We start from the raw sequence: 12,444 nt of genomic DNA, 5'->3' as shown, positions 1-12,444 counted from the left end.
TCATCACTGAGGGAAGTCAGGATAAGGACTCAAACCAGACAGGAACCTGGAGACAGGAGCTGATACAGAGGCCATGGAGGAGTGTAGCTTATTGGCTTGCTCTCCATGGGGCAGAACCCAGGACTACTAGTTCTGGTTCTCTGGTCCCTCCCCCATCCATGACTAATTAACAAAGTGCCCTACAAGCTTGCCTAAAGCCCAGGTTAGGGAGGCGTTTCTCAGTTGAGGCGTCTCCTCTCTGATGACTCCAGCTTGTGTCACGTTGACATAAAACGAGACAGCACACACAGGAACACATCCACATGGTGTGTTGTTGCCTGGATTTAAGGGGAAGGGGCAAAAGTAATGATTGTTCTGTTTCCTCAGCAGCAGTTTTGAAAATCTCTCGGTGGCTTTTTAGTTGTGTCTGTGAAACTGTGGAAAGGAACAGGTAAGGACTTAGTGACATGGTCCAATAGATAACACCCTTACATGTCTTAGCACTTTGGATATTCCCTTTTCAGCTTCAGTGCTATTAGGATGTAAATAGAGTAAGGGATGCAAATAAGGAACTGTCATCAACCTGACTGTCCAGCCCTGACCTGTTGAAGGGTTCTTGAATGGAGGAGTAAGGAATTGAGAAATAATAGGAAAAAATACAGACATATACCAAGAAAAAGACAGAGACAGGATAGCTTTGGGAGGGCTTGGAGTTTATTCCTAATGGGCTTTTGATACATCAGCAAGGGGAGAGGCAAGAGCCCCTTTTCAAGATCCAAGTACAAAGGACAAACAAGTATAGACCCTTTCTTAATTCTTTAAACACCTGTAACCATGCCTTCTTGTAATTGGCCTTGAAGTGTAAGACTCCTATTAACCTTACCTTTGGCCAAAACATCCTATTATGCAGCCTTGGAGAGCAACATAAACTTTGACTCTCTGACCTTGAGTAGAAATGGAAACAAACCACAAGTTGGATCTCTGTGGGCTCCCACACCTGACCAGTAGTGCATCCACTAACGTGTCCCTGAGCCCACTCTGCACCTGTCACTAGAGAACCCTCCTAGCAAGTCATCATACTTTGTTATACATGGGGTTCTCATGGTACCTAGTTTGAAGGGGATATCAAAGGTTGCTTTTAACAAACGATAGCTACTAATCTTGTCTCTGAAAATTTTGGAGTCTGTCTAGTACCTGTACTCTCCTGTGCCAATACTGAGAAGCAAAAAATGTGCCTTGGAGTTTCAAGTAAGTCACCCAGTCTAAACCCTTACAGTGGCTGTTGTTGTCTGCTCAATGTAGTACTGTAACACTACATCATACATTGCCATTTTAGTGGTTAAGATTCTTCTTCTTCTTCTTTTTTTTTTCCAACATGTCAAAAAGAACCTTTATTCCTTTGCACAGTTTCATGCTTTCTTGCCAGCTGCCTTTGAAGCAGGTGCTTTCTGGGCTGGGGTCTTCTGAGCCTTCTGACCTTTAGCAGGAGGAGCTGCCTTCTGGCCTGCAGACTTCTGGCCTGCAGACTTCTTGCCTGGTCCTGTCACCTTCTTGCCTGGGACTTTAGCTGCGGCTGCTGCTGCAGCCGCTGCTGCAGCAATGGCAGCCTTAGAGCTTTTTTTTGGAGAAGCTTTCAGGAGAGCAGCTCTTTGAAGTTTCTTCACTTCAGTCTTGATTATTCTGTTCCTTATTTTCTTTGCCTTCATGACTTTGAAACGATCAAAATCTGTCATCTTGGCTTTCCTTTCTCTGGCATCAATCTTCTTGGCCCTTCTTGTGGCTGCTCATTTTGTATTGATATCTGCCTTCTCCCAAGCCTTTCGTACGTACTTCTGCCAGGCACTGTGTAGGCACTTGAGGATGAAGTCAGTGAGCTGCATGCACTTGAAAGGCATGGCCTGCCTCCTCACCCTAGTGCAAGGGCCATCCACTAAAGCCCTGTTCTGGTCAATAACATCTACAATCGCCACCAGCTTTCCTGCATGAGGCCCAGATGAGACATAGGCCACCCGGCCAACACCCGTCCTCGAAACTCTCCCGCCTTCTCCGCCCCCTTTAATGTCCCTGTGATAAACTCATTGATCGAGTCTGACCCACTATCCGGGTCACTTTTTCCTGAGTTTTAAAAAGGCCGAGGCCGCAGCAGCACCACCACCACGGAGCCTCGGGCTGGCAACTCCCCGCCACTGTGCACGCGGGGCCCAGGGGCCCAGGCGCCCGGCGGGGCCCTCCACGCGACCACCAGGGACTGGATTCCACGTCCCGCCGCCTCCCCGTGCACGCTGCCCGGGGTCACGCGGAGCCACCCGACGCCGCGGCTCGCCCGCCCAGAGCAGAGGATGAGCGCCAGGACAGCCGTGCTCGGAGCTCTCGGCAGACACTTTAAGATTATTCTTTACTAGTTTCTCCATCTTTACTAGGTTCTCTATAGAGTAAAGGATCAGAGCTACTTTTCTTTTTCTGGAGTAGACTGCTTGCTTTGGAAAGTGAAGTTGGTCTTTATATTTTTTGGTAGTTTGAGAACACTATTCTGAAATTGTTTTTTATATAACATATAGGGTATTTGAAAAAGCATCCCCATTGCTAATGTTGCCATTCTTGATAGGAAAAAATGAGTCAAGAGGTAGCAGTTTTTCTACAATATATTATTTGACCCATAGCTAAGAATTGTGACTGCTAGCTTTTATAATATATACTGATAGAATTCTATTGATTTTTTTTGGTTTTGGTTTTGGTTTTGGTGTTTGAGACAGGATTTCTCTCTGTAGCTTTGGAACCTATCCTGGAACTCACTCTGTAGAGCAGGCTGACCTCCTACTCACAGAGATCCACCTGCCTCTGCCTCCTGAGTGCTGGGATTAATAGAGCTGGGCAGCTCTATTAAATTCTTTTTTTTTCTTTTTTTCATTTTATTTTTTAAAATTTTTTCCCTATTTTTGTATTTTATAATTTAATTTAATTTTACATATCAGCCACGGATTCCCCTGTCCTCCCTCCTCCTGCCCCCACATCACCTCCCATTCCCATCTCCTCTAGGGCAAGGACACCCCTGGGGATTCAGGTCAACCTGGTAGATTCAGTCCAGACAGGTCCAGTCCCCTCCTCCCAGCTAAGCAAAGTGTCGCTGCATAGGTCCCAGGTTCCAAAACATCCAGCTCATGCACTAAGGACAGGTCCCGGTCCCAGTGCCTGGGTGCCTCCCAAACAGTTCAAGCTAATCAACTGTCTCACTTATCCAGAGGGCCTGATCCAGTTGGGGGCTCCACAGCCTTTGGTTCATAATTCATGTGTTTCCACTAGTTTGACTATTTGTCCCTGTGCTTTTTCCATTCATGGTCTCAACAATTCTCGCTCATACAGTCCCTCCTCTTTCTCGCCGATTGGACTCCTGGAGCTCCACCTGGGGCCTGGCCATGGATCTCTGCATCCACTTCCATCAGTCATTGGATGAGAGTTCCAGCACGACAGTTAGGGTGTTTGGACATCCTATCATCAGAGTAGGTCAGTTCAGGCTTTCTCTGGACCATTGCCAGTAGTCTACAGTGGAGGTATCTTTGTGGATTTCGGGGGACCTCTCTAGCACTTTGCTTCTTCCTATTCCCATGGAGTCTTCATTTATCATGGTCTCTTTTTCCTTGTTCTCCCTCTCTGTTCTTGAACCAGCTGGGATCCCGCTCCCCTAAGCTCTCTTCCCTCAACCCTTGCTCTTCATTACCCCCCCCCCCCCATGTCCACTTTGTTCATGTAGATCTCATCCATTTCTCTGTCATTGGGCGATCCCTGTGTCTTTCTTAGGGTCCTGTTTTCTAGGTAGCCTCCCTGGAGTTTTGAGTAGCAGTCTAGTCATCTTTGTTTTACATCTAGTATCCCTTCAACTGAAGAATGGATAAAGAAAATGTGGTACATATACACAATGGAGTACTAGTCAGCAGAGAAAAACAATGACATCATGAGGTTGGCAGGCAAATGGGTGGATCTAGAAAAAATTATCCTGAGTGAGGTAACCCAGACTCGGAAGGACAAACATGGCATGCACTCACTCCTAGGAGGATACCAGGTGTAAAACAAGATGACTATTAAATTCTTAACAGCGATGTGTTGAAAGGCGGCAGAGTAAGGGTGTATCCAGGAGTCACACAACTTTCTCATAGCATTTTATCAGTGTGCTTGAGAAATAAGATCACTTCAGAGTCAAGAACTACCTGAGATTAGGACACAGTTCCTACTGTACTGGTACACTTTAAAATGAGTCATTGACAGACAGCATGAATTTATTGTTCATAATCCAATAGAGACTGGAATGCCTAAGACCAGTGTACCAGTAGGTTTGGTGTTTATTGGGGACTTACTTTTAAATGGGTACTTTCTCCCTGAATTCTCACATGGTGAGACATTGCTATATAATGCCATTAATCCTGTTTGTGTGGGTAGAGTTCTTACATTGGTTAAGTTTCAGTATACAGATTTAGGGCTTCGAGAGGATAGATGTTTACACCACAGCATACACTTAATTAACATTCTTTAGCTTTGAGACTGTATGTGCTGTGAGGTGTGTGTGTGTGTGTGTGTGTGTGTGTGTGTGTGTGTGTGTGTGTGTAAAATAACTATCTTGGTTACTTTTCTATTTCTGTGATAAAACACATAACAAAGGCAACTTATAGAAGAAGGTGCTTAATTTGGGGCTCATGGTTGCAGAGGGCCAGAGCCCATGACCATCATGGTGGGGAGCAGTCGTTGAAAGCTCACATCTTGAGAGACTGTCACTAGGTAGAGAGGGACACTGAGGATGGCCCCCTGGTTTGGACACACTTCCGTTAGCACAGCCACACCCCAGTCTTTCCGGTCTGAGTTCTGCCAGCTGAGGGCAAGGGTCTAAGTACATGAGCTATTCTCATTTGGATCACCACAGACACTCCCCCACTGCAGCAAATGCAGTGCGGTTCTTAAACCTGTGTTGCCCTTGAACTTTTAGCTTTCAAACCCTAAGCCTTCCCTGTTATTATAATACAAGAGTTGTTACAATCATCATTAAAATATTTATTTTTTTACTAATCTAAACTCTAATGCTTTGATTCTCTTCTTATGTATATTGAAAATATAAGGAGAAATATAAGGAGAAATTTGTAGCCTGAGTGAATACAATAGAATTGAAATGCTAGTTTACAATAAGGGTTTTTTAAAAAACTATTTTGCAGAATGCTCATGTTTAACTTTTTCTTACAAATCAGCTAGTTTTATTTTAGAACTGGTTTTGTATACACATTATTATCTGGCATTTTGAGCTGAAAGTCTTTTTTTTTTTTTTTTAAGATTCACTTTATTTTATTTATGTGTGTGTATGCCTGTTAGGAAAGGAAGGGTTGTGGAGTCCTGGAGTGTAGGAGGAGGTCGGAAGATGCCTGGGGTGGGTGTAGGGAAACAAACTGCAGGCCTCTACAGGAGCAGTGCTCTTAACCACTAAGACATCTCTCCAGCCTCTTGCAATTAACATTTTATTTTGTGTTTTGTTATAGGATGTGTGACTTCTAGTCTTTTTCTGTGCTAGGACCCTGGCTGTCTCTCCTTTTAAGTGAGCAAAATGATGAAAAGTTAGCTGGTCATTTTGATCTCTGTCTCCTAGAGCATGCTCATTATCTCTGCTTTTTACCACCATTGAAATACCAGAGGGAGGTGCATTCTGTGTGGACGCCCCTGTGGTCTCTTTCTAACAGGAGTTTTGAATCTGCAATGCTGTAAACTCTTTTCTGCACACACAGAAAATGGACTCCAGGAAAGCTGAGGGTTAGAGTTGCTGAGACGAAAGAAATGTATTTTGGTGCATTATGGGTAGGACCTCGGGTGTTTGGAAGTAATCTTTATTCTTACTGTGCTGCTTGTTTTTGTTTCTGTTTTTTCCGTTGGGAAAGTTTTGAGCATTGGCTGTTGAGGGATGACCCAGGGTGTGTGAGATGTGTCCAGAAGGGACTTGTGAGAGTCAGCTCTCACAGTTCACAGCTCTAGATAAGACTGTAAGTGGAGAGCCGGGCAGCACAAGCCTGTAATCCCAGCACTGGGGAGGCAGAGCCAGGCGGATCTCTATGAGTTCGAGGCCAGCCTGGTCTACAGAGCAAGAGCCAGGACAGGCACAAAAACTACATGGAGAAATCCTGTCTTCAAAACCAAACCAAAACAAAAAAAAAAAAAAAAAAAAAAAAAGAATGTAAGTTGAGGCCCACATACTATGTATTTGAATGTTCAAATTATAGTCAAGCTACAAAACTGTGAACTTGTTCTTTCTGTAATGTCAGGTGTACAGTGTCCTGTAAGCATAGACTCAGGTTAGATATGCACACATCCTGGGCTCCAGGACTGTGTGGAGCAGCAGCCTACACCTCGTCTCATCTCTAGTTCCATTTCTTCCCTTATGAGAGTGTGATACTAAAGCCCAGGTGTTCAATCTCTGTGTACTGTGAGCCTGTGGATACGCATGTAGGAGAGAGGGTAGGACCAGAGAACAGACCCTCACGAGCTCTGGAAATATAACATTGGGTGGGAAATTTGGGATATTGCCTTTTATTCCTAATATGGAAAAGATTTCTCCATATTAAATAACCTTAAACTCATTAATACCTGCATTATGAGAAGCATAGATGAAACAGGAGAAATAATTTTAGCGACATATTTTGTTTAATCCAGTATACCTGTGGTGGTTTGAATAGGTATGGCTCCATAGATTCATGTATTTAGGTGCTTGGCCCATAGGGAGTGGCACTATTAGGAGGTGTGGCCTTTTGGGGAGTTCATTAGAGGATGCTTGGCCCCAGGCTTAAGGACCATTGTTGTTACCTAAGTCCTCTAGGCTCTGACATTGAGCTGATTCAGAGAAGATTTGCACTTCCTTTTCTTCATATTTATAGATAGCAGTCTCTAATACAAAATAAATGAGGGACACTTGTAAAGAGCCTCCTTTTCATTGGAGCATGTCGGCTGGTTTGACTCTTCCCACTTTTTTGTTTATTCCCAATGATCGAGTTCGAGTATATTCGTTTGCATAGGTGAGTTTCCCATCGCCTTGCTGCATTCTTGTCTTCTCCAAAAGCCGGGCCTGGTTCTCATCCTGAACACTTGCTGACTTTGAAATCCTTGTTCTCCACTCTCTGGGAATCTATGTCTAGCAGATCAGTTTCTGTCCCAGAAGGTCTTTTTTAATTCTCAATTGAAGAGTGTGCAGAACTTCAAGCTATACCCTGTTCTTACCATATGTGGAAAGCATCTAGAAAGAGGCCCGTGGTTTTGCTTGAATGGGAACACTGATTTCATCTGCAACAATGAGGAGAGACATCTGAGAGGAAGTTTCAATATTTGAGGGGAAGAAGGGAGGAGCAAGTACCAGATAGATTTGAGTTACAAATGATTTTTTTTTTTAGCTTGAGTATCTCCCATGCAATATTAGGGATGTACTTAATGAGAAAAAAAATCATTTCTGTCAGTCATATTAAATGGTGTTCTGTAGTTTATCTGGTAACCCTATTCCAGGGTTCCTTTGCCTTCTCGAAAACTGAAGAACATCGTAGCCTTACTTTATATGAACTCTATATGCTGATATTTTTCTTAATTAGAGATTTAAACAGATTTATGTATGAAAACCGAGATAAGATGCTTAAATAATACTGATTTTTTTTTAATGGAAACCATTTTTCAACTTCCTTTATATTTATTCTTTGTGTTTTTATACCATGTGTCCTGATCCCCCCCCCCCCCCGCACATAAATTAAATTTAAGAGGAAAAAAGGGAAAATCTCGTCATGGAAGCTGCAGTGTGATACAGTGAGTCACACAGTTGCCCCCTTTATCCACACATTTTTTACATGCAGGTGTTTACCGCAAGGAATCATTGGCCTGGTTTTAGGCCCCTGGTTTCTGCTACACCACGAGCACTGATCCCTCACTGGGACTCTTCCTGGACATCCTATTGCTGCCCTGTGTAGTGGAGATCCTGTAGCCCCGGATCTGCAGGACCAATTCCCCTACCCCCACCCCATGCTCCCACAAATCACAGATGGGGTGGATGTTCACTTGGGCCAACACATTACCCTGGTTTTGGACCTGGGTAGTTGCAGGATCCGTCAGCCTGCCAGCTCTCCCCTGTCCTCACCACCAGGGTGAGCTCTCTAGCATTGCCCTGGCAAGCTCACCCCTTGCAGCGATGAGCAAGGGGCAGGCCCAGTTCTTCTGCTCTGAGTCCTAAGGGTGAGTTTTCCCATACCTTCAGGGTGGGCTGTAGGGGCCAATCTCACAAGTGCTGCAACTGGTGAGGGGCAGGGAGCTCTTACAACCTCAGGGCCAGCTCTTCCACCTGCCTCAGGCATTTATGAGCCAGAGCAGCAGTGGTGGAGGTATGTGTGGTGGTTGGGTTAAGGCATCCATTTCTCCCCCCTCCCCCATGCTGCCACATGACAGGTGAGTAATAGGAACAGCTCTCCCCTGCTCACAACATCAGGGCTGGCTTACCCACACCTCCGCCAACAAGGTCAGCTCTACTGTGCTGTCCATGTGCAGGGTCCACTTTCCCTAAGTGCTGCAGCTGGAAAGAGGAGGGTCAGCTCCCTCGTCCACCACAGGTGGCAGGGTCAAGGAAATGAAACCATTTCATAATACAACTATCAAAATGGATGTCACTGTTTTCTTGTAAATCTGTGGCTTTCCGTCTGCATTCTCTGTGCTGAAGTCAGTCAGATGTGCTTTCACAAGGATGTGCAGTCTGAAGTCTGCTCAATTCCTGAGAGAGGGCAAGAGCAGCACAAAGCAAGTAGGAATCCTTGTATTGTAAAAAGAGTTCTGGCCTTGGGATTTAATGAGAACCCCTTTGGAGGTCCCGCAAGCATCCTTTGCCAACCTCTGCACTGAGAGTAGAAGAGCCTGTCAGCTCTTCTTGTATTTGAGAAACTGTAGGTAAGCAGATAGAGAATCAACAGTCTCTTTGAAATTCTAATAGACCAAAATACATTATTAAAAGCAACTTAAAATGGCAATTCAGTTAAACAATAACTATTTGCCTTTTTTCAATTTGTCTTAGGACTAGATCTATATCCATGCATCTAGTAAGATAGCTGTTATTTAAAAAAGTGTTAACTTTGGCCTTGTTCAATAGGTGTGTTATCAGTTTTCTATGTTGAATAAAACTTTATACTTCTTTTGGACTACATCTTTATTGTTATCATAAATTTCAGTTAGTAGGTAATGTAATCATATGTCTGTTCCTGGCAGAATGTAAACTGCCAGAGTCTTAGGCTGTGGGCAGTTCCTGAAAGAATTAACTGATTCTCTTCTCGTATAGAGAAGTGATGTCCAGAGTGTAAATGTGAGGACACAGAGAGGTGCAAACTAAAGACAGCTCCTTCAGTTACTTGGACAGCTGAGAAAATTAAAGGACATTGCCAGAAATAGAACAGGCAAAAGGATATATGGGGGATGAAGATTTGATAAGTTTCGGTTTTTTTGGTGGAAGAGGTAGGCAGCTCAGAGCAGAGACACTTGGTGATTGGAATACGCAAGCTGTTAAGGTAGCAGTGAGATTTCCAAGGCAGATGCTTTTCGAGAAAGAGGAAGACAAAGAACATCCTGGCTGTGAATGCCAGTCTGAAGAGGGAAGACAGCCATAGGAAGGAAGACAGTTAAGGAGAGTCAGGAAGGGCTCTGAAGAGAATGTCATCGAGATGAAGGGAAGTCTTGGAGAAGGCAGCAGCAGCAAGTGCTGTGTGGAGACGGGATGGTGGTAACTGGTTCCTGAATCTGACACCATGGAGCCTTAGGCCTCTAGTGTTAGCATTTAGATGTCTGAATTGGCCTGCCCTTAGGGTCCTCCCTTACAAAAGGTGGGCCTTGCCCACTTCCCATCTCTTTGTCTTTCTCTTCCTTAGCTCTAGTTTCCAGGAACAGTCTCTGCCTCCTTCTCTGCCCCTTCCCTCCCCTCAATAAACCTCCCATGTGGGCCCTGTTGTATGATGTGACTCCTTGCCGATGTTAAAATACAATGTCTAGGAAACTGGCTTTGATTGTTTTTTGTACTGGGTTGGGGTTGGAGGTAAGAACAAATTTTGGACTTGTCTGAAATGACAGAAAGCTCTGTTTCCTAGTGTGCTTGCTCTGGCTCCCTCACGGGACATTTACTTGACTGTTAATTGTGTAAGGACAATAGAGTTTAAAGAGTTGTTCCAGGAGAACTTATTCCTATTCAACCTGATTTTGCAGCAACAGATCTTCTTGCCTATGTTTATATTTTAGGTAAAACACTGGCCTTGGAGTCAGATCTGCTCTCTGGCTTTGCTCCTCCCTAAGCCTCTAAGGGCTGGAGTTCTACCTCAGTCAGAGCAGGATTAGCCTCCAGGCTGTACCATGCATGTATGACATTTGTTTCTTCTTTCTGTTTTATTGTGATAGGTTCACCAAGTTGAAGAGCCTTAACCTTTCCAATAACCACCTAGGAGCCTTTCCGTCAGCAGTCTGCAGCATTCCCACCCTAACAGAGCTGAATGTGTCTGGCAATGCTCTTCATGAGGTCCCAGCAGCTGTCGGAGCTATGCAGAAGTGGGTACTTTAAACTACAGGGACATCTAGGAAGCTCCAGCGGAAGCTGCACATCATATTAATTTGTTATGTTGCCAAGGAAGTGCTGGCCTCACGTCTAGCAGTAGGCACGTGTAGTGTGTGTAGAGCTCACTTGTTAAGAGTTTAGGTTTTCAGAGTCTCGTAAAAACTAAAATACAGTCCCTATGTATGAGTGTATGTAAACATAGGAGAAGGGGTTATTTTTCCATTTTCTGAGCTATTGAATTTTAAGTATTAGAAATTAATTTTAAGAAAAAATAAGTAACAGTGCATATTGGGGCAAGTCTGTATTGCAGTTAGCACATTTCCCTGTGTATGCTATTGCAAGTTGAGGAGATGGTAACATTTCCCATTTTAATAGAAGGCTAAGGTCCTTATTTCTAACCTCGTCCCTTGTCCGTTGCTACCTCTGCCTGTCCTTATGTATTTTGAAGCATTGCAGTAACGCAATCTTCATGAACTTGTATGTCGATAATAAAGTTAGAAAATGTACATTTTTTTCCTGTGTAATTGTTATGTCTTCTTTGATAGCTTGCAGACGTTTTTGCTGGATGGGAATTTTCTCCAGTCTCTTCCTGCTGAGTTGGAGAACATGCACCAGCTCAGCTATCTGGGTCTTTCCTTTAATGAATTCACTGACATTCCCGAGGTATTGGAGAAGTTGACTGCTGTGGATAAACTCTGTATGGCTGGGAACTGTATGGAGACCCTCAGACTACAGGCTTTAAGAAGAATGCCTCATATTAAGCATGTGGACCTAAGGTAACCTCTTTTGAGAAGTATATCTCATTTGAGTGACTGGCTTATATTGTGCGGTACATTATTACCCAGAGGGAAGAAATGACTAATTGTGGAGTTTGTTCTTCCCTGAAGCTTGCTTTAAAAAAACAAACAAAACAACAACCAACAACAACAACAAAAACCAAAAACCACTGATGAATGGCTTCACATTGTGAGAGTTTTACTTTCCTTTGTGAACCTGAACCCAGATTTATTTTCCATGAATATATAGGGGCACTGGGGTAGAGGACTGTTTATATTAACTGAAATCACCAAGAGCATGGTGGAGATTGTTCACAGTCTTTCTGTTCTGTGTCTTGCTGGAGACATTTGATACTGTGGAGCATCTCTTGATTTTTTTCCCCCCTTAATTTAATGTACACATTAAGTTAAATTGGTTTAATTTCTTCTCTATCCATTCAAGAGGCTCAGAGCTTAGCTTACCATTCTTCACAAAAACATAAATTCTGTAATTAATCCCCTATCAGATCAAAAGCTAGCTACTCCCTTCTGACCCTGTAAAAGCAGAGAGCCTTCATCTTCAGTCTAACCACACCGAAACCCAACCAGAACCTCCTGGCACTGTCTTTGCTGTCCGTGGATGCTTCGCTGTCATCCTTTGGTAGGTCAGGTTACATTAGTTTCTAATCACAGAGATACCTTTTGCAAGAGGATCCAGTTTTGCATTCCCTTAAAGATTTATTCATTTTATTTTATGTGTATGAGTGTTTTGCTTGAATGTATGTTCATGCCTGGTGCCCATTGATGTAAGAAGAGGGTGTTAAGTCCTCAGGAGCTGGAGTTAAGGACAGTTGTGAGTCAACATGTGGGTTCCAGCAACTAAATTCAGGTCTTCAACAAAGGCAAGCAAGTACTTTTAATAGCTGAGCCATCTCCACGTGCCCAAGGAGGATGGTTTTTAAATTTTTCATTTTAAAAGAAAAACAAGAGCCTGTCATAGACTCAACTTGCTAGCTTGCTCAGTTTGGTACTTTTTCAACTAACTTCCCCCCATTAACCAGAGTTGATGTCTGCTTACTAGCCATAGTAAATCTTGAGTGAGTTAATTTCTACGTATCTGCTCCTGATCTACAAATA

General features: G+C 43.7%; 2 protein-coding genes across 2 annotated transcripts in view; one reads left to right on the top strand and one right to left on the bottom strand.

Moving 5' to 3' along the window:
* Phlpp1 (PH domain and leucine rich repeat protein phosphatase 1) overlaps positions 1 to 12,444 on the top strand; it is a 208,505-nt gene that overhangs the window by 136,563 nt on the left and 59,498 nt on the right. Inside the window, exons 5-6 of the mRNA XM_036203005.1 lie at positions 10,399 to 10,545; positions 11,098 to 11,328. Of these exons, the coding sequence (XP_036058898.1) occupies positions 10,399 to 10,545; positions 11,098 to 11,328 (378 nt within the window). The remainder of the gene's footprint in view (positions 1 to 10,398; positions 10,546 to 11,097; positions 11,329 to 12,444) is intronic.
* Positions 1,353 to 2,390, bottom strand: LOC118593243 (60S ribosomal protein L14-like). Its single transcript, XM_036202566.1, is given in 2 exon segments — positions 1,353 to 2,043; positions 2,089 to 2,390. Coding segments are annotated over 2 exon segments (957 nt in total). The 3' UTR covers positions 1,353 to 1,388.

This window comes from Onychomys torridus, chromosome 11 (assembly GCF_903995425.1).
Source record: "Onychomys torridus chromosome 11, mOncTor1.1, whole genome shotgun sequence".
NCBI classification, from domain to species: domain Eukaryota; kingdom Metazoa; phylum Chordata; class Mammalia; order Rodentia; family Cricetidae; genus Onychomys; species Onychomys torridus.
Note: the sequence above shows the minus strand (reverse complement) of the source record. Positions and strands in the feature narration are given on the sequence as shown.